This window comes from Abramis brama (genome assembly GCF_963993115.1).
Source record: "Abramis brama genome assembly, chromosome: 4".
Lineage (NCBI taxonomy): Eukaryota > Metazoa > Chordata > Actinopteri > Cypriniformes > Leuciscidae > Abramis > Abramis brama.
Window position 1 is genome coordinate 44,761,090 of NC_139966.1, and position 24,013 is coordinate 44,785,102.

The window sequence follows — 24,013 nt, forward strand, 5'->3', positions numbered from 1 at the left end:
CGTGTCAGTGAGACTGAAACAAAATGCAGTATGTGCCATTTGTTATTAATTTGAATTGCTTGACAGTCCCAGTCCTTAACGGACTAATATTGGATTTTTATTTCATGTGACTCAGCAGAAATATGATTACCCAGCCGCCAAAAAAGAGAATTAGGATGGAAAAAGAGATTGAGGCCTGTAATAACATCTCACTGTATGCCACTTCCTAATAGGTTAGCAGGTTTTCTGCAGTGTGATGCATCTAGGTAGTAAGCAGAGGTCTGAGCTGTATCACAGAGTCCTGGCGCAGAGCAGAATGGAGGTCTTTACTCTTCTCAGCATTGCACTAACAGAGGAGCCTTACAGAGGGCCCATTGTGAGCTGGGGCCCTGCAGATCCCTACATGAAAGCAGAGTATGCCTCGCGCTCACCTCAGGAAAAGGAAGACAAATATCTCATAGTTAGGACTGAATAACTTATGTGTCTCTTTGGGAAACAAAAAAGAAAGATGGTTGTAAGGGATTAAAGGATTTTCGCAGTTGGGGGTCTGTCAGCGTGCAAATTGTGTGTCTGTTCAGTGTGTGTGTGTGTGTATGTGTTGCAGTGTGGTATGGGGTGGGCGCTGCTGTAGATGTGACTAAAACTCAATTTCTCCCTTTTCTCAGTCTCATTTCTTACCTTCACACACACAGGTAGGTAGGGCACACAGGTCTGGGAGTGTGTGCACACTAACACGTCACACACCCAGAAGCATCCACATACAGATACACACTCGCATACTCACTGTGAGTGACCTGTTGCCATTGGCCAGGCCCACCAACCCTCTGCCTGTCCGATCTGAAGAACAGGACCATTTGGGAAAGGAGGAGAAAGAGGTAAGGGTTCTTCTGTATGTTCGTCTAAATGCTGGTGCTGTGCTTTAGAGCAGGGATCGGACACAAGGGCTTCCCCTTCTGCTTCTGAGCCTCAATGATACTTGGCACTTGGTACCTCAGTGACTCTACTGAGGCTTTCATTGATTTTTATTGTTTTTTTTGTCTCGTATATGACTGGCTTTATAATATAATATATGGGTGCACTCCATGATATTTATTATAAATCTATTTGTAATTCTTGTAACAATAATGCACATTTGCAAAGCCACAAAAATTTAAATACACACAACCTACTTTACAGAGACTTGGATTGCTGGCTTGATGATATAATACTTCTATTCTCCATGATCTTCATGAATTGATATTGACAGTGATTTAGAACAGTTTAAAGTGGGCGAACAGGTGACCCGTGTGGCAATGATGGCAATTCATGTATGTTCTTTATATTCGTCAGTTTTCCATTCCTTGTTTTTTGGGGGGTTCATTTTGGGTGTGATGATGTTTCTGCTTGATTTTAAGAGGATAGTTGATTTTGTTAAGCTTTACAAATCTAAGAGTATTTGCAGAAAATGTGATGAAGAGCTGTAAATACTGTTACAGACTGTTGATGTCTTATACATAGTTAATGTGTTTAAGGTCAAAGGCCGTATTACAGAAACTTCCTGTTTTAAACCTTCAAATCTGATAAGTTATAATGGAAATTGCCAGGGTTACTAAACAGATAAGATATGTCACTAAAATGTGTTTACTTAAGCTACAGAGCTTGTATATTTTTGCATTTTGACTTATTGGGAAATAAAAAGTCATAAATTTGCCGATATTGGCTGCACCACTAGAAGAAGAAATAGTAGAATCAGTGAGCATGAGGAATGCTGTTGGGTAGAGCCAAAAACAACATAGGGATAGTTAGTTCTAACACACATACTCACACGGGGTGTACACACTGCAAACACTGCCGGGAGTGTGTATAAGCCGAGCTCTGTGTTCAGTATAGTCCCTCTTTGAGCATTTTCCTGTTGAAGCTGTCAGGCATTGGTACACTACAGCTTTAATGAGAGACGATTTTTCTTTCATAGATACAAACTGAACTAGTTTTTTTGTCTTTTTTCGATATTACCACTATTTAATATCTATTCATGATGTGATGTGATGGCATGTGTTGATTGGCTGTCAGAAGCCCACAGGGAACTGATTTATGTTTAAAAATGCAGCGGTTTCTAGAGAGCAGCTATGCCCTAAAATAGCCTTTCACTGAGTTACATGGATGTGTGTGCATGAAAGAGAGAGAGAGAGAGAGAGAGAGAGAGAGAGAGAGAGAGAGAGAGAGAGAGAGAGAGAGAGAGAGAGAGAGAGAGAGAGAGAGAGAGAGAGATAGTAACTCACTGCCATGCTGTCCACAAACCTCGGTGGAATTTCGAACTTGAGTGTAGAGTCAGACACTCATAAAGGGGCTCTGTAAGAGTTCTCCCTCTCTTTCTTTCTCTTGGTTCGTTCTCTCCGTCTCACCCTGAGGACCAGAACTTGGTCTGCCCATCAAGTGCACCCTTCTCTTCTTCCACTCCAGTTGGTCATTGCTTTCCTCTGAGCCTCTTATCATTTTAAAAGAAATGTATTCTCTACTGTTAGAGAAAAAATAACATTATGGGTTATATATTAAACATGACAAAGAATACAAAGCAATACATGTGGGATTGAGATTAAGTAGATGAGTATGAGAAAGTATATGAGAACTGATAATACTTCAGTTAAATATTTCACAAATCTTTATCATAGACACCATTAGAATTTTAGAGTTTTGGTCATTGTTTGTTAAGAACTATAGGGCCATGTAGAATCTGCTCTCACAGAACTCATCTTTTCGACCAAAATCAGCACAGAAGATGGAAAAAAAGGTCTGCAGATTCTCTCTGGGCCAGCTGATGACTAGCTGGAAATTGAACAATGTGAAAATAACCATGTTTTATTGTCTTTCCATTAGCATGAATTTGCGATAGATGATTTACCCACATTCTTAAATGTTTCAGGGGGTTCTTCATGGAACCATATAGAACCTTTATTCAAAGATATAAAGAACTAAAAAACCTTTTATGAGCAAACTTTTTTTCACAATGTGTGTTATTTTTTCCCCCCACAAATAAATGCTACAGTATATGTGTCATAATTATGTTTAAAAAGAAACCTGTATGATGTCAGCCATCTCACCTCTGACCTTTCAACACACAAAGCAGCCACTGAGTGGATTCAAGATGGCCGCCGGGTTAGGCGCTGGCTTCTTGGCCCTTGTAAGTGAGCTAAAGACTTTAGAGGCTTATATTTCAGTATTACAGGCTGTCTGCACCCTGTTAATGAACACTTCTCCAACCTTACAAAGCTCAATTGTCTTTATTCCTATGGCCACAAAACTATGCAGAGACTGTAAATGCAATGGCGGTAACAATAAAACTACTGATTGGAAATCTAAAGTGGATTGGATCTTTGCTGTCATATCTACCTATCTATGGACATGTACCCTGTTTACTTCTCTATTGTTGCTCCTCTACATATGCATTTTAAGATCTCACTAGACATTAATCAATCTGACTCTGTGTAGCAGGAAGATGGTAATGCTGAGGTTGATGTGGGGACTCCTGGTCCTGTGTGTGGTGGCAGCCTCTCCCCCCAGATACGCCCGACAAGCAGAACTAGACAACTATGACAACAACAACGTGGATTTAGAACTAAATGTGGATGGTGGCGATTTATATGACTATTACGATGAAATTGATGAAACACAGGTAAGAGAGTCATTCAAAGTTTCATGAATTATCCTGATATGTTAATATGCTCATGGCTGTGACCTCAATAACTGAGATTTTGGGTTGACCCTATTTTGCAGCATAAATGGGCTTTGCATTAGCACCTTAACCTGAAGCAAGTCTTATTTTCAATTACATGTTGCATATAAGAGTTTTGTATCAAGTCTTATTTATATCTGGACCCTGATTACGATTCCTCTCTTTGCATATTCATTAGTTTCCTCCAGCCTGTTGATTTGGCTAATGCTCAAGCATTGGACTCAGTTCTAATTGTCATGCAGGAATGTATTGCAGAAGTTTTGCTTCAGGGTGTTTGACAACTTTTCATTTGCTCTGCTGGTCCAAATGTTCCTGGGGATAATCGTATCCAGCTATGTCAGTCTTTGGTTTATGATTTTCATTTAGAAACTGGTTTTAACCCAGCTGCTGTGCTTCAGGGTCGGTCATCGAGGGCATGTTGGCCTGTGTTTACTCATCCTCTCTGATTACAGATGACTTTTCGGCTGTGCATACTAATTTTAGTCCTGTAAGTCCATAAGAACCATCATTTTCAGTAAATTGCCGTTTAACAATACAAACTCAATTTGTGATATACTTCATTTGCATTCAAAGATTGTTTTTTGTTCTTGTACTTCAGTGTATTTTGTTTAAAGAACTACTCATGGACAGAGGCATATTGGTGCAGCAAAGTTCAGTGTGTCAGACTGATTTATATTTCTTTCTATAATATAACAAATACTTCTCTTACACAACATATCATCTGTATAATGGTCAGACCAGATGTTGTTGAACGTGAAATGTTCTTAACTGAATTTTCCACTGGCACAACCTTGTTGAATGAGAGGCAGACACTGCCATTTTTACAGAACTGAAGTTCACTTATAATCAATAGTTGTACAACACAGTCATACTGGCATGTCATTATTTCACTTAAGTGGCCTTTTTTTTTTGCTGGATGCACATTCACATCATCAATAGTTGCTCAGAGCATCTAAATTTGCTAATGCTTACTGACTATTTGATTGTCATTCCCAAAATTACTTTTGTATCAGCATCCATAGAGAAAATATTTTAATTTTAAAGGGATATTTTAGTGAAGAACATGAATTTGTGAATATCTGGTATTATAATGCTTAATTTTACCCATCTTTACATGCTTTATTAAATTAAATGTTGATGTTATAACATTTCCGACCAATAAACTGGTCAATGCAGTTGGCCAGAAGTTAAGCTACAGATATGAAGAAATTTATTCAGTAATAAATATGATATAACGATGAAAACAACGACCAGTTAATCATCTTTGGCATGGAAGAAAGATAAAACTATGCTTGACTGGCACAAGCCAATATGGATTTTTAGAAGAATCACATCGAAGCCAAAAAACTTAACTTGATCCTGATGTGAATGTTATGAAGTTAAACTAAACCCACAACCAAAAGCACACGTGTGAGTTACAACACATTTTCATTGTGTAATGTGTTTTAGTTTTCAGCTCTTCAGGATATTATGAATGTTTCATACATTTTGCGGAATATTGTTGTTTCTCACCATGTGGAAAGTTTTTTTTAATTATTTCTAAGAAATACAGTTTCAGAACAGTAGTTGATTTAGATTGCTGGTAAAACTTTTTAATGTAGCCTACATAAACTGATAAAAAAATTATCTTACATAACTTGAGTGAATCTTAAGTCTCTTTCAGTCTGGCTCTTGGGGTAAGTTTCTTCTTTTTTATGCAGTATTAAGTTGAGGTTACTTATACATGTAAGAGTGCTTGTAGGTGTCTATGGTGCTTGCCTTTCTGCCTTTGTCTGTGTAAATTCATGTATGAACAAGAACATATAATGTGTATTTTACACTCTCACAAGAGTTGCTGTCAAAAAGTTGCTAGTAGTTACATCTATGCCTAATAAATGCTTAATATTTCCTATATTGCACCATCATCTTCATTCCCAGCTGATGAAAATATAAAATTAGCTTTCAGTTGAACCTAATGACCCCTTACTAAGCTGTAACAGGATAAAACAAATCGTTGCACTGCTAAATTTCAACAAAACAGAATTTTTTTCTTTCAAATTCTTTCAGACTTACACAACACAATGTAAATTCCCTCATAAAATCATCTTTTGTCTACCCTTTCTCTTTATTGCTTCAGTAAAGAACAAAATCAATGTCAGCACAAGCTTGTGAGTCACATGCCTGACTGTTGTAGAAAAGATTTTGGTTGTGGTTCCAGAAAGCTCTCATGCATCCTGTTTTTTTAAATGAGTCAATGTCACTGTTTATTGCTATACACATAGTTGATTTATTTTAGCCATCCTTTTAGCCTTTGGCTTTGCATGTTTGACTGGTTTGGTGTATGAAAAGCAAGCATATTCTAAGCAAGGCCTCCCTAAGACTTATTGTTTTACGGGCTCTCATCATGAGTAGGTTTTGGCCATTTGTCTTCACACATGCTGAATTAATAGTGTATTGAATTTTATGCATTTGCAAGTTACTGCTCTATAGTTTATAGTTTATGTTATTTTTTTAATCTCGTTTTAGTATGTTCAAGCTGACCACACTCTGAGACAGATGCCATCTCTGGAGTTAATACAACACTTTGGAAAGAAAATGTGCAGAAATATGGATTTTTCTGCTACCATGTATGTCTTGGTTCCACAAGGACCATTTCTAGAGAATAGCAGATGTTTGCAGATGAGACTGTGAATGGTTTCACAGCTCCCCACTCTGGATTGTAGTGGAATCAAATACAAAAAGAGAGAGAATTGGTCAGCATCACAACATATGCAGAGATTTTTTTTTTTTTTAAATGAATAGAATAGGTTTTAAAAAATCAGCACATCAATATGACCTGTAATTTGTCTCACACCTTACAACAATTAGCAGTTGTATGGAAGAGGGTGGATTTGAAAGCTTTGATCGAATAGGTCCAATATCCAGTGAAAAGCCCATTACTCTTTCAAAGGGACAGCCTTCTGCTGAGTCACACCTCTTACTGAACCTTGGAATTGTTTCTCTTACAATCAAATGTGTCTGCAAGACTTTATGCTTTAGTAGGACACAGAAATCTAATGCATAAATGGTTTGTATTGGGACATCAGTACACAGTTTTAAAACAATATGAGGTGTGAATCAATTCGGTATAGCTAAAGGGTGTCCAATCCAGCTCATGGAGGGCCAACGTCATGCAGACTTCAGCTCCTTAAGACCTTGATTAGCACATTCAGTTGTGTTTAATTCGAGTTGGAGACTCTGCAGAAAGGTGTCCCTACAGGAGCAGTATTGGGTACCTTAACAGATTGAGATAATTATCTTCTACAGCAGTCTTTTTGACACAGCACTTTCTGTCAGTGCTTTAAATCATCGGCCGTCTGAGAAAGCCATGTTTTGGTTTGTAATATGACAAAAATGAGTATTGTGTACTGACCTGAATTCTTCTTGCAGATAGAGATTGACACCTTGGGTCCTGATGAGGACATTGATCCTTCAAATGGTGCCTCATTTGAAGAGGAAGAAGAGAGGGAGGAGGAGAATGTGGAGCATGAAGAACGGAGGACAGTTGCGGAGAATGACCACAAGGAATTACCCATTAAGCCTCAGCTTATTCCATCAGGCTCTGGGGAGTCAGGGACTCTGATGGGCCCTAGTGCTCAGGGAGGTTTGTACAATGCATGTATAAATGCACACACTACTAATAGTCATGACTAGCCTTCCAACAATTTCATGCTGTTGTTCCATTTAACTGGCAATCCGATTGGTTAAATGAGTTTTAATAATTCTTGAACTTTTTATGTGCATCATTCTTATGCTTTTTATGTGCATCATAACCAGTAAATCACTCATAGTCTTTACTGAACGAGTCCATATGGTTCTAAGTGTAATTCTAATTCTAATAACTGTTCTAACACCTAACCTTGTCTTGAACAAGAGGAGGAGCTTCGTCTGACGCCCATTGACATCCTTCAGATTTCTGGGGACATTTCGGGTTCTGGTGACTTGGGCTCTGGAGCCTCTGGAGACTTGCTCGATATCAAAGCTTCTGGTTCTGGAGAGCCTATGGGCTCTGGAGGTTCTGGGGCCTCTGGTGACATTTCGGGTTCTGTGGACTCAGAGGACCTTGTTTCTGGAGTCTCTGGGCTTTCTGGTTCAGGCATAATATTGATCTCAGGTAGAGGTCAGTACTCAGGACTTTGGTTTACTTGATATATTTACGCTGTGAGAAAGAAATGTGCAAAAATAGAATCTTTAAGGGTACAACAGGTTGTCACTGGGGCAGTATCCTTTAAGGTATAACCTCTGTACCTTTGGCAACCTTGAACCTTATCTACGTATAAAAGGTGCATATTAGTACTTTAGGAATAGTAATATGTAACTTTAAGGTACTACTGTGAATCTTTTAGGGGTAAATAAGTTACAAATATGTCCTTTCAATGGTACTCCACCTGCGAGAAGCTGTTGTTCCCCTAAAGGTATAATTATTGCAAACTTTTTTGTTAGTGTAGCTTAAGGGGGTTCTTGATTACTTCAGCATAGTATTTCTTTCTGTGGGTGAGGTGGTGTCCAATGTATGGTCTATACCTGTTAGACCGCAGTGGGGAGGGATGTCCTAAATGTTTTAAAGCAAGTAACCATGATCTGTAATTCACAACCATTTTTCTTTTTGTATTGGTTAAAATCTTGATCCAAAATGGCTACCTCATCATCATTGCCAGCATTGTTGTCATGCTGTTATCTATCATCTGCTGCTGAGGACGCTAATTTTCTTTTTGCCACCCCACCTTGTCTCTTACAAGAGGAGGAGCTCCACCTGATGCTTGAAACCCGTCCACACGAGGCCTCTGGGGATTTTGGGGAGTCTGGAATATCTTGGGTGTCTGGAGCCTCTGGGTTACCAGAGGTATCAGGAGAGCCTGGGGCCTCTGGGGTACCAGAGGTATCAGGAGAGCCTGGGGCCTCTGGGGTGCCTGAGGTGTCTGGAGAGCCTGGGATCTCTGGGGTGGCTGAGGAGTCAGGAGAATCTGAGGCCTCTGGGGTACCTGAGGAGTCAGGAGAGCCTTTGGCCTCTGGAGTACTTGAAGTGTCAGGAGAATCTGGGGTATCTGAGGTCTCAGGAGAACCTGGGGTGTCTGGGGTACCTGAGGAGTCAGGAGAGTCTGGGCTACCTGAGGTGTCAGGAGAGCCTGGGGCCTCTGGGCTACCTGAGGTGTCAGGAGAGCCTGGGCCCTCTGGGGTACCAGAGGTATCAGGAGAGCCTGGGGCCTCTGGGGTGCCTGAGGTGTCTGGAGAGCCTGGGATCTCTGGGGTGGCTGAAGTGTCTGGAGACCCTGGGATCTCTGGGGTGCCTGAGGTCTCTGGAAAGCCTGAGCCCATTGAATGGTTTGAAGAGTCTGGCATCCCTGAAGAGACTGAGAAGCCTTCGGTCTCTTTGGAGTCAGGAGAGTCTGGGGGGACTGAGGCCCCAGACGTCACCACTGATATATTCATTCCTGACCTGTATGAAGGTCAGTACAATGATATCAATACCTTGCACTTCTATGACTTAGATTTATGTCAGAAATACGACAGTTGTTAGGGCTCTTTTTTTTTTTAATCAAGGATAGTTTAGACTAGATTAACAAGAATTATGATCACTATTGAACTTATTGTTGCACTCATCAAGGCTAGCATTTTCTACAAATGTTATTCCCACTGGGAAACCCATGTAACTGGCTGATATTGGTTAACTATGTGTTCATTATAACAATAATAATGCATTATAACTTCTCAATGTCATTATTACTCACTGTCTGTCATGTTCCATTGTTCATGTGCTAATCTGTCTTCTAACACCTTAATGTTATTGTGTTTAACAAGAGGAGGAGATACTCCTAACTACCCTGACCACTCCCCAGGAGGGGACTGGGGGTGATATAGGGTCAGGGTTACCTGATATTGACAAAGATATTGACACAGATACAAAAGGTCAGTATTTCACTTGTATATAGTGTTAACTGATGAAGTTCTGTTGTTTACCAGAGATACCTACATATCACTATTAATTTGTGTATTATATTATACTGTAGGAGTGTCCAATCCTCCTCCTAGAAGGCCACCTTCCTGCAGAGTTTAGCTCCAAAATACTTGCCTGGAAGTTTCTTTTGATCCTGAAGACCTTGATTAGTTCAGGTGTGTTTAATCGAGGATGGAGCTAATATCCTGCACTAAGGTGGCCCTTCAGGAGTAGGATCCCTACGTACTGTATGCAGCACATGCTCATGTGACTTTGTCAGACATTGTGGCTTTGCAGTCTCTTAATGACTGAGACAAAAGTGTGTAATTTCAGTCAGTGTACTATACTGTATCCAATCAGGCTGCTGCTGGATATGCATCAGTACAGCTTCTGTGTTTTAATGTCTTTGTGTTTGTCTTCTGAATACCACCTGCTGGTTTGGTGGTAAGGTATGGCCACCTGTATGCTGTGCACCTGTCTGGTCAGATCTGTGTACTGTGATGACCTGAAGCTGGACCGTGTTCCTCCCCTTGCCAAAGAAACCACTCATTTCTATGCCCGCTACAATAAAATTGCCAGGATCAGCAAGTCTGACTTCGCCAACTTGAGTATGTGTTTCATTAATGGGAAAACCAATCTGTTTTAATGTCAAAATGAAATCAAAATGGACAAAAATTTATACATTTAAGCACCGCCCTACAGTTTTCTAGTTGAATATATAGTTTAATTCGAAAACGCTTAACATTACAGAAGTAAATGGGTTGGAAATAACTATTCCTGTTTTTTTTTAGGCCTAGAGTTCATAGACAGCAGTTTGTCTAAAAATCGTAATAATATTTCATAGCCTGAACTGATAGCGTTAGCAACATTTTATTTATTTAGCTTAATGCTAAAATATGAATTTGATGTTTTCATACATTTTACTAAATGGCTTTTTGTCTTTTGTTGTCATGAAGATAAATTAAAGAGGATCGATCTGACTAGCAACGGCATTTCCAGGATTGATGATGATGCTTTCTTTGGCCTTCCTGCCCTGGAAGAGTTGATATTACGAGAGAACAGTATTAGACAACTTCCTGCTCTGCCACCCTCTATGACTCTTATTGATGCCTGTCACAACCAGTTGGGCAACACTGGCATCCAGAGAGAAGCTTTCAAGGTGAGAGAAGCAATAAGAGTCAGCATGTGAAAAAGGTTTAATAAAGCATTGCCTTTAGCACATTCTTTGCTGTGCTTTCTTGCATATGGTGTGAACTTGTGATAGCCTACTATTGTACAAGTAGACCTGAGGGAACAGCTTACATTTAGTTTAAATTAGACAAAAAGCAGACAGCAGAAAAGCTGATGATGGTCTGGTCCCTACGGGAAGGGCTGCTATTGCTCATTCCGAGAGGTGTTGAATGTACCTTAGCTAATTTTGTTTGACAGGATTGTCATCAACTCGTGTTTTCTGTTTTCAGGACATGCCAGGGCTACTTTACCTTTACTTGACTGACAACAACATAGACCACATCCCAGTTCCTTTGCCTGACAGTCTGCGCTCCCTGCACCTACAGGTACCTGTACTCCCACCTCACTAGTGCCACACTGTGGACATCTATGGCACTTGCCACCTAACTGAAATATTTATGTATATATTCTAATTTAAAGGAGGCAGTTTACATTTAGAAATTATGCTATTTGAGAACATTAGTAAATTTCCTAAGGTTATTATGAATGGCAGAGAAACCTAAACCAACCATTACATTTATTGTCAATCTTTTTGGTGATCCGCATAGTGCTCTTTAATTAATATTGACATCTTCACTATAGTAAAATTATGAATTATCACCCAAAATGTAAACATTAAATAAATAAAAAATACATAAAAATGTATGTACTTGCATGGTACATCTAAAACGTTCTGTTTTATCATTCAGAATAACAATATCCAGATGATGCACGAGGACACCTTCTGCAATCCACATGACTTAAATTACATCCGCAACGCTCTAGAGGACGTTCGCCTGGACGGTAATCCCATCAACCTCAGCAGAACCCCACAGGCCTACATATGTTTGCCACGTATCCCCATTGGTACCCTTTTTTAAGCCGGAAAAACGCACACTCAAATGCACACATACAAAACTCACACGTATCCACATGCATCAAAACTCCTCTGTGCGTACCTCTTTTTTTTTTCTTTGGGCCCAAGCAAACACTTGGATATGAATGGCTGTCTTTAAAGGAGGTTGGCATAAATACATAAACCTACACTCTCACAGGAGTTCTGGTGGACACTTCCAACTCTACGCTGCTTGTGTTTCTACCTTTTTACACAGTACATACTTTTCATAATGTAGGTTTGTAGTCGTATCTGGATTAATGACGTCTCAAACACCCATACATCTGTTTTAGAGAAACATCCATGCATAACTCTGAAAGTTTTTTATTTATCAAATACTGGAAAACAAGATGTCATTAATTTACAAATGCAAATCTGAACATGACAAAAACCTTCATTTCGTGTGCTGTACTGGGGCTAGCTGCAATAGCCAGCCCAAATTGTTTAAATAGGTTTGTTTTGTAAATGAAATATTGTTAATATTCATATAGAATTTAACAAATGTTTATCATAATTAGCATAAACTAATTGAAGCTGGTGCTCACTGAACTTCTTGAAAGGTAAATTTGACTAATGCAATAAAAGCATTATATCAATGAATTTGTTGTAAAGTCTGTACTGTAATATAAATATATGTAAGCTGATTTTTTTTTTTTTTTTTTTTACAAGAACAACAATATTTTGGTATATCACATCTCAAACTGTTGTTATGACCAGTGGCCTTCAAAATGAAATCTGCTGTATTGGCTGAGGGGTTTGAGAATGATTGGGGGGGATGGGGGTAAATATTAGCTCAGCATTGTGTGTTGTGTATGGAAATAATCACACCTGAATAAAGATTTCTGATGACCTCTCCAAAACAGAGGTGGCTCAACGTTTTCATTGTTAGCTTGTAAAGTCTTCAAAGGCATGAAACCGACACTTAGCGCTTCAAAGTGCTCTTTTAAACAATAGCTACTAACATTACAAAATCAATCACTGTAACACAGAACAATCCACTTCCGGCAACAGTAAACGGTTTTACTTCAAACAGAAGGTGTACAAAAATAATGACATTTACATAATGGGTCCCGTTCAGAACAATTAGTTCTATTTTAGAAGTTCTCAATGAGCTTTTCAAAGAGGTTGAGGAATTTTTGCCTCCTCTCTAAGGAGGCCGGTTCCATCACTAAAGGAATAGAGGTGTCAGTTCCTTCTGAATTGTCGTTCAGATTAGCCGGCTGCTCCCCCTTTTCCATCCCACGCTGCTGCTCAAGGACTGCACGCTCTCGCTCAAGCTTTGCCCTCTCTCTGTCAAGAATCGCTCTTTCCTTTTCCAGCTGAGCTCGGATGTACTCCACAGAGGCCCTATCTCTCTCCACAGCGGCTTTCTCTCTCTCTAGGGAGGCCCTGTCTCGGTCCAGTGCTGCAAGTTCTCGCTCCACTCCTGCTCTTTCTCGGTCCAAAACCATCTTCTCCCGCTCCAGGACCATCCTCTCGTATTCAATAGCGGCTTTGTCGCTCTCCAGGATGGCCCTCTCGTGCTCCATCTCATCCCTGTCTCTGTCTAGATCTGCCCTGTCTCGCCCCATTTCCTCAGACATCATGTCATCCTCTTCGACAAACAGCTCGATCTCGCTTCTGTTCGGCTCACGCGCCCTCTTGCTCCTCCTGCGCGTGGTGTTGTTCGGCCGATACTCGCTGTCATCGCCCACAGAAGAAGTGTCTACGCTGACTTCGCTTCCCGCGAGTCTTCCCTCCATGGCGTCATCCATGAGGGAGAACCACGGCCAGTTAGTGGGGTTCACTGAGACGCCAGGTGGGGGATTCTTCATTTCCTGATACACACAAGGTACACAGACACAGTTTGTGAGCAGGAGAGTGCAAGATCATGCAGTATTTACTTATGTGTGTAAATAATTATTAAACAGAATATGAATATATACATTTAATCAAAATTACGTTCTGATGTTTATATTTATTAAAATGTAATTTTGTTAATTTTGTGTGTAACTTTCATGTTATGTGTATGTATATAATACATTCATGCTACTACCATACATTTTAAATAGTTATTGAGATTTTTATTCTGTAAATATATAATTTGTCATTCTTAAATGTAATGACATTCTGATGTATAATATTAAAATGTCATTAATTAAAATTACACACAAAATTAACTAAATGTTATGTTTAGGTATATAATACATTCATCCTATTACCATACTTTTCAAATAGTTATTTAGATATTTATAACATATTGTTTGTGATCCTTAAATTTAATGACATTCTGTTGTTTAATATTTAAATGTAATTTAGGTAATTCTATGTGTGTGTGTGTGCATATATATATATATATATATATGCAGAGCACTGTCTGAAGATTGAAAGGTCTTCATGACGAGTTTCTAAGTTGCATCAGGTGTGCTACATATGGGCAATATTTAAAATGCACAGTGCTGGGGGCCTGTATAAAAGGATTGAGAACCGCTGAACACTCATAACATGGCATTAGCATATACCTTATACTTCATCTTTAGGTTTTCCCATTTCCTCCTTGCCTGGCTGGCAGAAATTTCCCTTTGCAGACCCAGTTCTTTCAAGATGGCCCTATAGCACAGATTACAAATGCAGATTTTAAACACTGATTGATGCAGGCTGCTGGCATAAACATCTACTGTATACTTATTTCTTGGTGCAAAGACTTGAATGGTTATGCATGTGTGTTGGTGTTTATTGTTTTACCTATAAGCCAGAGTTGAAGAATTTCTCTTTCCAGTGAAAAGTGAGTCGTTGGTCACACGCAACTTCACGAATCTAACAAATTCTTCATTTGACACTTGATGCACATACACATTAAGACACATGCAGATATTAATATCGGTGAGACACGTGATTTGTATAATACATGCATCCAATTTACGTGGCCAGCTCAATGCTAAACTGCTAAAATTGGACAGTTAATTAAATGCAACGGGACTTTAAAGGCATACAATTATTCGCTACTCACTCTTATAAATGAATTCTGCATGATCTGGGCCATCCTTAATGTCCTCGGAGGGACTCTGTACAGTGTAAAGTTCGTGGTCCATACTTGCGTCTGTTGTCTTTGAGTCATCAAGTGCGCTACTCATGGCGCTAGTGCACAAGCGAAGGGCACTAGAAGAGAAAATGGAGGGTTACGTTTATTCCTTCTGCTGTTAATCCACGGCGGTCAGAGTCGATACATACCGCCACCTACTGGACAACTGTGATACCACAATATAAAATGCCAGGAAAAGTGAGATCGTCTTGAACAGGAAAAATGTATAAATTAGTATAAACCTTTAAAAATGTGGAATTGATGATGAAACATATTTGTTTGCAGATGCATCGCACACTGCACAGTATCTAGGCTACTATAAAGTACAAACATTTATTACATAAATAAAATACGTTATAGCTTATAATCGCAACTGAAGTATTTTCTGCCTTAGGATGTAGGCTACTTCTTAAAAACAATTAAATTACTTTCAAAATCGTTTCTTCGTAAAACTGTAGTTTCTTTATAATGTAGTATTGGTCGACAGTCACATCCACATCTGTGAATGGAGAAACCTACAGCATAAACGTGGTATATTATGAAAATACCGCGTATAAGCCTGTATATTTATATATAGGCTATTTAAAATCAACACACTAGATGTACGCACCCTCGTGGAAAACTGCCCTGCTAAAATGTCTTATCATATTCAGTTTTAATTAGTAATTTCTGGTAGATTTTGATGCACTATCACGTGCATTGGTGTAAGGGAGGCCTTGTGAATGGCCTTTCTGAATCTAAAAGAAGAACAAAAAAACAAGACAACAAAATAATCCTCGAGAAACTTCGATTCCCAGTCGACATCTCACTCGAGTTCATTATAGGGGGAAATCTTTATTTAGAGTTGTTTCAGTAATAGTGACCATAAAGTGTTAGCTTTTGACAAATATGCACTGTCTGCGATACTTCCAATGTCATATCTGAAATATACATCGACTTTTTTGAGTTGAGAAAAACGATAATATATGCATCTGGTTCTGTTAACCTTGCCAGTTCCGCTGCCTTATGTTCTTGTGCGATACATATGGTTATTATTGGCCCTTGTGGCCACAGTGTGTGTGTTTATTGATACATTAATGAGCACAATTATTCAGTCACTATGAACGTAAAAAGCATCCCGTTTGGTTTCGGCTGTCGTGGTCTCAAACCCGCCTATGACTACTCGATGAGCAGCTTAGTGTCGAGATCTGATGTTGCACCTTTTCTCATTAATGTCTCATAATTCAAAATTAGAATCGACATAAAAAAAGCGCAATAAGATCGATACTCACTAAGATAGGACCCGATGTGCTGTCTTTCATTTTTACATAGTAACTCACTCACTTGTCATATTTACAAACTCGCGTCCCGAAACTGTTGGACTAAAACTGCTGGCGGTGCTGTTACTGTATTGTAAATGGCGGTGCATTAATGCAAATACGCCCTTCGATACGGGCAATCACGAGAATTACTTGAAAGGGGAATGTTTTTTTGTATTTATGGTCAAAAGAACAAACACATCGGACATTTTCTGAAGAAGAGATTGATGCAAGAAAAAATTTATTTCACAAATAGATTCATCTTATTTTTCGTAAGTTTCTCAAAGATGGCAGCAGAGAGCTGCAAGAGGCAAGATCATCGAGCAGAGAGACGGCGCATTTGCGTCACGTGACCTCCTGGGTCCTGGCTGCGCCGACATTTTGGTGAGGTCGACAAGGTACCTCGCTGCTTTTGTTTTGGAAAAATTAAATGTTTGTGTGTTTTGGATGTTCTTCGAGATATTTTCCATTACATATGTTTTTTTTTTGTTTTGTTTTTACAACTTGACCAGTTCAATACGCGCTGATTCGGAACAAAATATTCGAGAAGATTTCGAAGCTCCATAAAGCAACGATTCGAAAGCGGCCATCACTATTTTGTAGATAACTTTTTTGCTTTTACAGCTACAGACTGTCGCAGACCTTGGAATTGCTTGAATTTGAGCACAGCATAAATAATCAGACTGACTAACCTAATGTAAATGATTAACAGAACAAGTGATCAAACGTTTATCTCAGCTTATCTCACTCTACGCGTTTAAAAACGCGAGAAACGGGGTAGTGGAACGGTAAAAAACAATGTTCTGATGTTTTAAAATTAACGCATGTGTTGGATGGCTTGTATAAGTTACCTATTTTGTTTTTTTGTGTGTTTATAAAGTTCCCAGTGGCTTTTCTTCGTGTTTGAATATGTTGCAATGTTTAACTGATTTCAAATGGTTCAAATCAATGGTCTCGTGATCATGACTTGTAGAAACCCCTCCTGAAGAGTCTCCCTGGTTTTGTCCCTCTTGTGCCGAGTAGTGTTTTAATGCACAATATGCACATTCAATGCACATATTGTTTACTTATAGATGCATTCATTATAGCACTGTGAAATTGAAACGTTATTGCACATTGTTACCTTGTCAAGTGTATATTTGGAATATATTTATAAACAAATGTACTTTTTGTTCTGCATCCCTAACTATATAATTGTATTTATACATAACATTTGTCAAAATAAACACAGTTAAGTCATATTAAATTGTTGTGTTTATTTGAGAAGAGAAATATACAGACAGTTTAATAAAAAATGTAACAATCTCAGGTTGGGCTTTCAAATATATACACAGTACTTTATGTAACATAATATATACATGCATGTATGTGTGTATTTATATACATAATAATATACTTGTGTGTACTGTGTATAATTATTTAAACAAAAACTTTTATTTTGGATACAATTCTAGTTACCACCTAAGATGGCGGCAGCGTGTAACCTACGTCAGCCGTGACGTCACCTCATTCTCAAAGCTGATTCGTTGGAAACGAAAAACGTCACTTCCGCAAGTTCGTTAAGTACGTAAGTCGCACGTTCCTTGGCCACGTTTGTCATTCGTTTTTGAACTTCGAAGAGTCAGCAGCAGTTGAATCTTGTCTAATTTTTTTGTTCAATTTTACTGTTGTATTTCAATCACTCGGTGATTTTTGGATCTCTCACATCTACGTTAGGCAACGAAAGACTGTGTGCGTGTTTTTTTTGGTAATGTGTCTTGAAGTTATGACAATGAACGGAAACTACCAGAAGGACACAGAGACCGCGCCTGTTCATAAGAAGAAATGGTCAAAATCAAAGAGGAAGACATTTTTGCGTGCAAAAATCAGCGAAAGGAGGCGACGGGTCCGCGCCTGGTCAGTCAAGAGACCACAGTTGTGTCTGGACCGTGTCGACGGTACAACTACGAGGAATAACAGTTACATTCCACCGGTTGCCATGGCACCAAGTAACACAACACAGTATTTAATGGACCTGGTGTACGCTGAACGATTAGAGTTTTCATTTGAAACATGTGATGTAAGCCGTGATTTCTCAATGCAGAGTCATCATGTCCAATTTGATGAGAGCGTTTTCTCATTGTCGGACTCTGATTACGACAGATCTTTGGACTTTCAACAGCGAGACTTCGAGGACGTGTTCTTCAGGAATGAAATCTGACGTGTTTCCGAAACCTGACTTGATTTCGTCGGAACGAGACGACGACCTGGCAAGCTGTGAAACCATAGACAGTAATATGTGCGTGAAATGCCAATGGTTTTATTGTTAACCTAGCACTATTTAAATGTGTGGTAGTATCGAACAATGTTTTATTGAAGCCAAGGCGTTCAGCAGAATTCTTTGAGTTGCATGTTACGAGTTGAATTTGGTTTCATTTGTCGGCTCTCCTTGTCTCACAGCATTGCGCAGACTCCAACTCAGGGAGGCGGAAAGCTCTGCGTCACAGCTACGCGATGACGTGTACGCCACGCCCCGCCTCCAGTACGGTCACCACCACGTGGTCTGCAGGTAAACCCGCTCCACCCTTAATGTACGCGGTGTTAGAGCGTTGCAGTAACCTGATGTCGCAATGTCATTTCTGAGCAAATGTGCATGCATGCATTGTTCTGCCAACGGATGCATGTGTTTTGAGAGACTTTTACAGGTTGCTGATCCTCCTCGACGGATCTCAGCTGTCTGTGCAACCCACCCAGAGCCTTGGGACAAAGCCACATGGCTGCCTGGTCATCACTGCTGGGTAACTGTGGTAAATGTTTGAATGTGAGATCACACAAGTGCACTCAAATCTTCATCTCATGTGATATGATTATATTTTGTGAGAACTTTACTTTTGTAAGTCTTGACTGTTAATTATCAATAATTGTATTAACTATTAAAACACACATATGACTTTCATGTTGGTTTTGTTTCTTGTTTATTATACATTGTATGAGTTTCATTCAAATATATGGGACAGGAAAATGAGCATATATGCAAAGACTGCATGCACATATGCTTGACAACATTGGTATTGCCTATATAGCAATCTTTTGTTTTCATAAAGGTTTTAGTTATTAATGTTAGCACACAAAGGCCTAATGGTGGTATGTGACCAGGTTTTCATGGACCCAAAATACATTTAGAACTGGTTTTCAGTTCTGCAAGAGTACTCGAGACTAAATATTAAACTGCCAAAAATGTGTAGAACACATTGTTCCCTCTGCCTCAATCACACATTAAGCATATTTTACATCTAGAATCATAAAATGAATTTGTTTTAAAGTAAAAAATTGTGCCAGAGTTAATATTGGACGTGTGGGGTCTTTTGAATGTTGTCTTGCACATTTGGGGCCCATGGAGCTTGAGGACTGCGGCTGGAGAGAATGGATATTCTTAAGGTGAGAATACAAGATGTATGTTTGTATAATGTGAGTCTTTCTTGTGTAATGGGGCAGAATTTAGCTTAAAATTAACCTTTTTTTTTAATTCCTCAAATTTAGTGTTAAACCCTTTACACTGCATAGGCACGGTTGAAATCAATGGGGCTAATAGTTTTTTTTTTAAGTGCCCCGTCAATTTTACCCCCTTAAACTCATATTTGATCACCAAAATTACATATTTTAAACGTTTTTTTCCCCTTACTTCATTCCTTAAAATAGCTTGAATGTAGACTACACCCTTGCCTCAGTATACAGGTTCAATGAATATGCAAATTGGCCCCGCCCCCACTCACACCAGCTCATAGATCTACACGTTGACGATCACACACTGCAGTTTTAAAGATAAAATACTCAGCAATGGTGTTATGAATCTGCACATGGTTTGTATTCATATTAAAACACCACATAGTCATATACACAACAATAAAAGCTTATTTTTCACCACGGGGACTTTAAAATAGCCTATTGCTGTAGTACAGCCAAAATAATGATCTGTCATATTCAGAAAAACCTTGAATTAACTGCAAAAATATCAGATCAAATACTAACATAAGAATGAATGTAGCCTACTGAACTCAGGATATTCCTGTGGTCGTAATTTTGACTGCTATCAGTTTACACAAATTACTGCACAAGTCTGAATCCAAAGAGCACATTTGGGATAGAGGAAGGACGCCTTGAATATGTGTTTGAAAATCAGCATAGACTCAAATCTATTAATGTTTCAAGCTCATTTTTGGATCCATGTGGGGAGAAAATCAGGTTAGCCTATTCTTGAACAAAGTTCTTTATAAATACACAATTATACCGCAATATCTGGGTTTTAAATGTGTGCACAAAGCAGTTCAAATGTAAACAAGCTGTGGATCAGCTCTTCTGTTAAATGACTCTATATGATTGTTTTGAGCACAGGAACACTTCGTTCCTTTTTCTCACCGCACAGGGCGTTTCTTTTAATAATTTTATAAACCATGTGGTAAACAGGTGCACTTGCCTAACTGGTTTACACCACAAGGTGGCCCTAAATTGCCACAGTAGAGTAAGTCACACCACCAGAACTCTAGGAAGGCTGACAAGAGCAATGTGTTGATGATAATCCTAGTGCCACATTTAGAATAGTGCATGGCATCTGTTTGTGAGGGCCATGAAGCAATGGAGGAAAGCAGGACAGGACAACCCTCTCAAATTACACTAGTCAAGGAGGACACAAACCACAAAAGAAGGAACTCAAACAAGGTAAAGCCTGTCTCTATTTCTCCATGGCCTGGTTTCACAGAAAGGGCTTAGATAAAGCCAGGATTATGTATAGTTCAATCAGGACCTTTCAGTATCTTAAAAAAAAAAAAACCCATTGCTGGTGTGCATCTTGAGACAAAACAATGGCACTTACATATCTTAAAATAAGATAAGTTGCTTTCAGTTAAAACAGCTCAAACATGCTTACTATCTTAAGCCTTGTCTGTGAAACCGAGGGTATGTATCTCAACTCCTACTTTAATAAGCCAAACTTTAGGTTTCGACTTTTCTTTTTATGGTGAGTGTTTCTCCCACTCTGACAATGCTATGTGTCTGCTCAGTTGCCCCGTGGTCTATCTGCCAAGAGTAATAGATGAAACAACTCGTCTCTGGCCTACTGTGTGCTGTCGATGAGAATACAAGGCTTGTACATTATGATTGATATGGAGCCCTCCAGCCAGGCCGCACTGCCAGTCTATTGATTAGTCACCAGCCTGGCCTCATGGGAGGGCCTGTCCCTCGCTCATTCATCATACACATTTTCTCCCCTTTTAGACAGGCAAGAAAAGTTACAAGGATAAGCTTCTACTTGAAGGAGCAGGTTCGCCCATTTAGACCATATCTCTAATCTTAAGATTTCAGTAAATGGTACACTTCCTTTAGGTGTGATAAGGTTGTAGGTAATTCATGCTGGTCTGGGTTTCATGAGATTTTAAGCTAAATCTAAACTAAATAGGCCATTATCTGTTATCTTTCTTTAATGTGATTCCAGTCCATTTCCTTCACATAAAACTTGTGGGTTTATAAAGATTTTTATTTTTCAATTAGCCTACGTGTTTATTTATTTATTTTGTAAGAAAAGGGGCATTTACTTTCAATAGCTTAAAATCTCAGGAAGCCCAGCAATGACCTAAAATATTAAAATCTGCAAGAGATTTTTGCAATGAGAAATATTGCAAACAAAAACAACAGCGAACTGAAATGTGTATATATATATATATATATATATATATATATATATATATATGTGTGTATGTGTATGTGTGTGTGTGTGTGTGTGTAAGTTACTCACTATCAACTTACTTTGTTGAACTGTTGTGTGTAGAAGCAATATCCTAGTTGGACCGGCTCCCGAATCAGCAAGGCTGTGATCACCTGCTGTATATTGGTTAACTAAATCAGATGTTCATAATCACACTGTTTTACTGTCTGTTTTCCAACCTTGTATATTTCTCGCCTCAGGTTATGTGTTTATCGTACTGTTCTGGCAAATGTTATGGAGAAAGCATGGAAAAACTTGTGTGAATCAGCTGTCTGGTGATGGATGAATAGACCAGCCTTTTGGCCTTATATGCAAAGCGCCAGTTCAGTTCAAGAAGATAAAGGTAAAGCCCTTGAAAGCAATTTGTTTGCTTTTCTTCATTTTTGTGCAATAAAAAAAAGGCTGCTTGCTCGTTGTATTTAAAATGCAACACTATTCTAAAGCAGTTTGCACTCCATTTCATTTTCTACAGTTCCTTTAAATGGCAGAGTAGATTAATTTAATAAATTTGCAAAATTAAGGTTGAATTGATAAATAATTAACACTCAAACTGAATTCCCATTGTTGAAACTGGGTGTTGAATTTCTATATTGAATTTCTTAAAATGAAATTATTTAAAATATTGCTTAAATAATGCCCGATATTTATAAAACATGCATGTCTGTAGACGTATAAAAACAGCACTTTGACCTTCACAGAGACAGGTGCCTGTGGCGTTGTGGTTGGACACACCCACAGAGTGGACTCTGTTCAGCCGAAAGAAAAGGTCACAGAAATGTCGTGCAGTCATGTCCTTGTAAGTTTGATCAGATTTGATAAAAGCAAAACTGCTGCTTGGTTTCTTCCTGCTGTCCTTTTCAACATCCTAATAACTTCACATTACTCATTTAAACTGTGTTGTGATGTGTGATGACTCCGCTAACAACCATTGTGTTAAATTTGCATTGTTCATTAAACATTATTTCATTATTACATTTCCACAATATGCACAGTAATCTGAAGTATCTATTTTACATTTATTATCTGGTGTCTTGCAAGATTTTGGCTGAATTTGGCCGAATTTGGCCATTGACTGAATTAGAATAGCATTCAAGCATTCAACTCTTATTTCTTCTTCTATCTATAGCTGTTTTCTATCTAAATATATTTTAAAACGCAATTTATTCCTGTGATGGCAAAGCTGAATTTTCAGGATCATTACTCCAGTCTTCAGTGTCACATGATCCTTCAGAAATCATTCTAATATGCTGATTTTGCTGCACAATTAACAATGGTTCTGATTAAGATATCATTCTAATATGCTGATTTGGTGCTCAATTATTAATAATGGTTCTTATTATTGTCATTGTCGAAAACATTTGTTGCATCAGGCTGGAAATTGTGATAAATCTTTTCTTCTAAAGAACAGAATTTATTAGAAGATTTTTTTTTGTAACATTATACATTTTTCTTTACTGTTACTTTTGATCACTTTAATGAATCCTTGTTGAATAAAAGTCTCTTTTTTTATCTTTCCCCAGACTTTTGAAGGTTAGTGTATCACAATTTCCCCCAAAAATATGGATTTGTTAAGCAGCACAACTGGTTTTATCATTGATGACGATAAGAAATGTTTCTTGACCATCAAAGTAGCTAATTTCTGTTGGATCATGTGTCACTGAAGACTGGAGTAATGATGCTGAAACAGGATTACAGGAATAAATGACATTTTAAAATATATATAAATAGAAAACAGTCTTTCTAAATTGTACTTTTTTTCTACTATATTTTTCATCAAATAAATGCAGCCTTGGTGAGCATTAGAGAGACTTCTTTCAAAAACACGAATATTTTTGTAAATATTCCAAACGTTTGACTGGTATTGTAGATGTATTCAAGTATCACTGATATACCAGAGAATAGGTGCACTGTAAAAAAATTGCTGTAGTTATGCAGCTATTTGCCAGTAACTTACTGTAGATTTAAATTAATGTTATTTACTGGCAACAGTTTGTTCAAAGTTAAATGAACATTAAACATTAACAAGTCTTTGTCTTTACAGAATAAAACTATAAAATAACAATCTAATGAAAAGCATTTTGGGAACCAGAAATCTTCATCAACCTTTTTCTGTTTTTTTCCCTTCAGATTTTGGTTCCCAGAATGCTTTGCATGAGGCTGATATTTTAGTTT

The 24,013-nt window shown here is 38.4% G+C and overlaps 2 protein-coding genes and 1 long non-coding RNA gene across 4 annotated transcripts; 2 read left to right on the top strand and 1 right to left on the bottom strand.

The window, feature by feature from the left end:
• Positions 1-642: 642 nt before the first annotated feature.
• epyc (epiphycan) lies at positions 643-12,407 on the top strand. Its single transcript, XM_084110748.1, has 10 exons — positions 643-854; positions 3,445-3,628; positions 7,097-7,310; positions 7,581-7,826; positions 8,446-9,153; positions 9,506-9,613; positions 10,091-10,249; positions 10,598-10,800; positions 11,102-11,197; positions 11,561-12,407. Exons 2-10 carry the CDS (start codon positions 3,452-3,454, stop codon positions 11,729-11,731), a joined length of 2,082 nt encoding a protein of 693 aa, XP_083966874.1. The 5' UTR covers positions 643-854; positions 3,445-3,451; the 3' UTR covers positions 11,732-12,407.
• On the bottom strand, positions 12,054-16,207 carry LOC311080666 (uncharacterized protein). 2 transcript variants are annotated; one of them, XM_084110750.1, is made up of 5 exons: positions 16,130-16,207; positions 14,735-14,883; positions 14,470-14,563; positions 14,247-14,334; positions 12,054-13,562 (listed from the first exon to the last, which is right to left on the bottom strand). In XM_084110750.1, the coding sequence occupies exons 2-5, from the start codon at positions 14,856-14,858 to the stop codon at positions 12,840-12,842; spliced, it is 1,029 nt and encodes a 342-aa protein (XP_083966876.1). In that variant the 5' UTR covers positions 14,859-14,883; positions 16,130-16,207; the 3' UTR covers positions 12,054-12,839. The 2 variants fall into 2 exon arrangements, with proteins under 2 accessions (XP_083966876.1, XP_083966875.1); XM_084110749.1 differs by having other exon boundaries at positions 16,078-16,207.
• A 1,486-nt stretch (positions 16,208-17,693) lies between these two features.
• On the top strand, positions 17,694-19,039 carry LOC311080667. Its single transcript, XR_014605672.1, has 3 exons — positions 17,694-18,163; positions 18,247-18,382; positions 18,544-19,039. It is a non-coding gene; the product is annotated as an uncharacterized lncRNA (long non-coding RNA).
• Positions 19,040-24,013: the final 4,974 nt, after the last annotated feature.

What these genes read in the sequence shown, in the direction of transcription:
- epyc (XM_084110748.1), top strand. Translation starts at nt 3,452, where the DNA reads ATGGTAATGCTGAGGTTGATGTGGGGACTCCTGGTCCTGTGTGTGGTG. An exon ending in ATGAAATTGATGAAACACAG is followed by an intron (nt 3,629 to 7,096) that starts GTAAGAGAGTCA and finishes TTCTTCTTGCAG; the next exon opens with ATAGAGATTGACACCTTGGG. An exon ending in GGGCCCTAGTGCTCAGGGAG is followed by an intron (nt 7,311 to 7,580) that starts GTTTGTACAATG and finishes GTCTTGAACAAG; the next exon opens with AGGAGGAGCTTCGTCTGACG.
- LOC311080666 (XM_084110750.1), bottom strand. Translation starts at nt 14,858, where the DNA reads ATGAGTAGCGCACTTGATGACTCAAAGACAACAGACGCAAGTATGGAC. An exon ending in TGCAGAATTCATTTATAAGA is followed by an intron (nt 14,564 to 14,734) that starts GTGAGTAGCGAA and finishes ATGTGCATCAAG; the next exon opens with TGTCAAATGAAGAATTTGTT. An exon ending in TCTTCAACTCTGGCTTATAG is followed by an intron (nt 14,335 to 14,469) that starts GTAAAACAATAA and finishes TCTGTGCTATAG; the next exon opens with GGCCATCTTGAAAGAACTGG.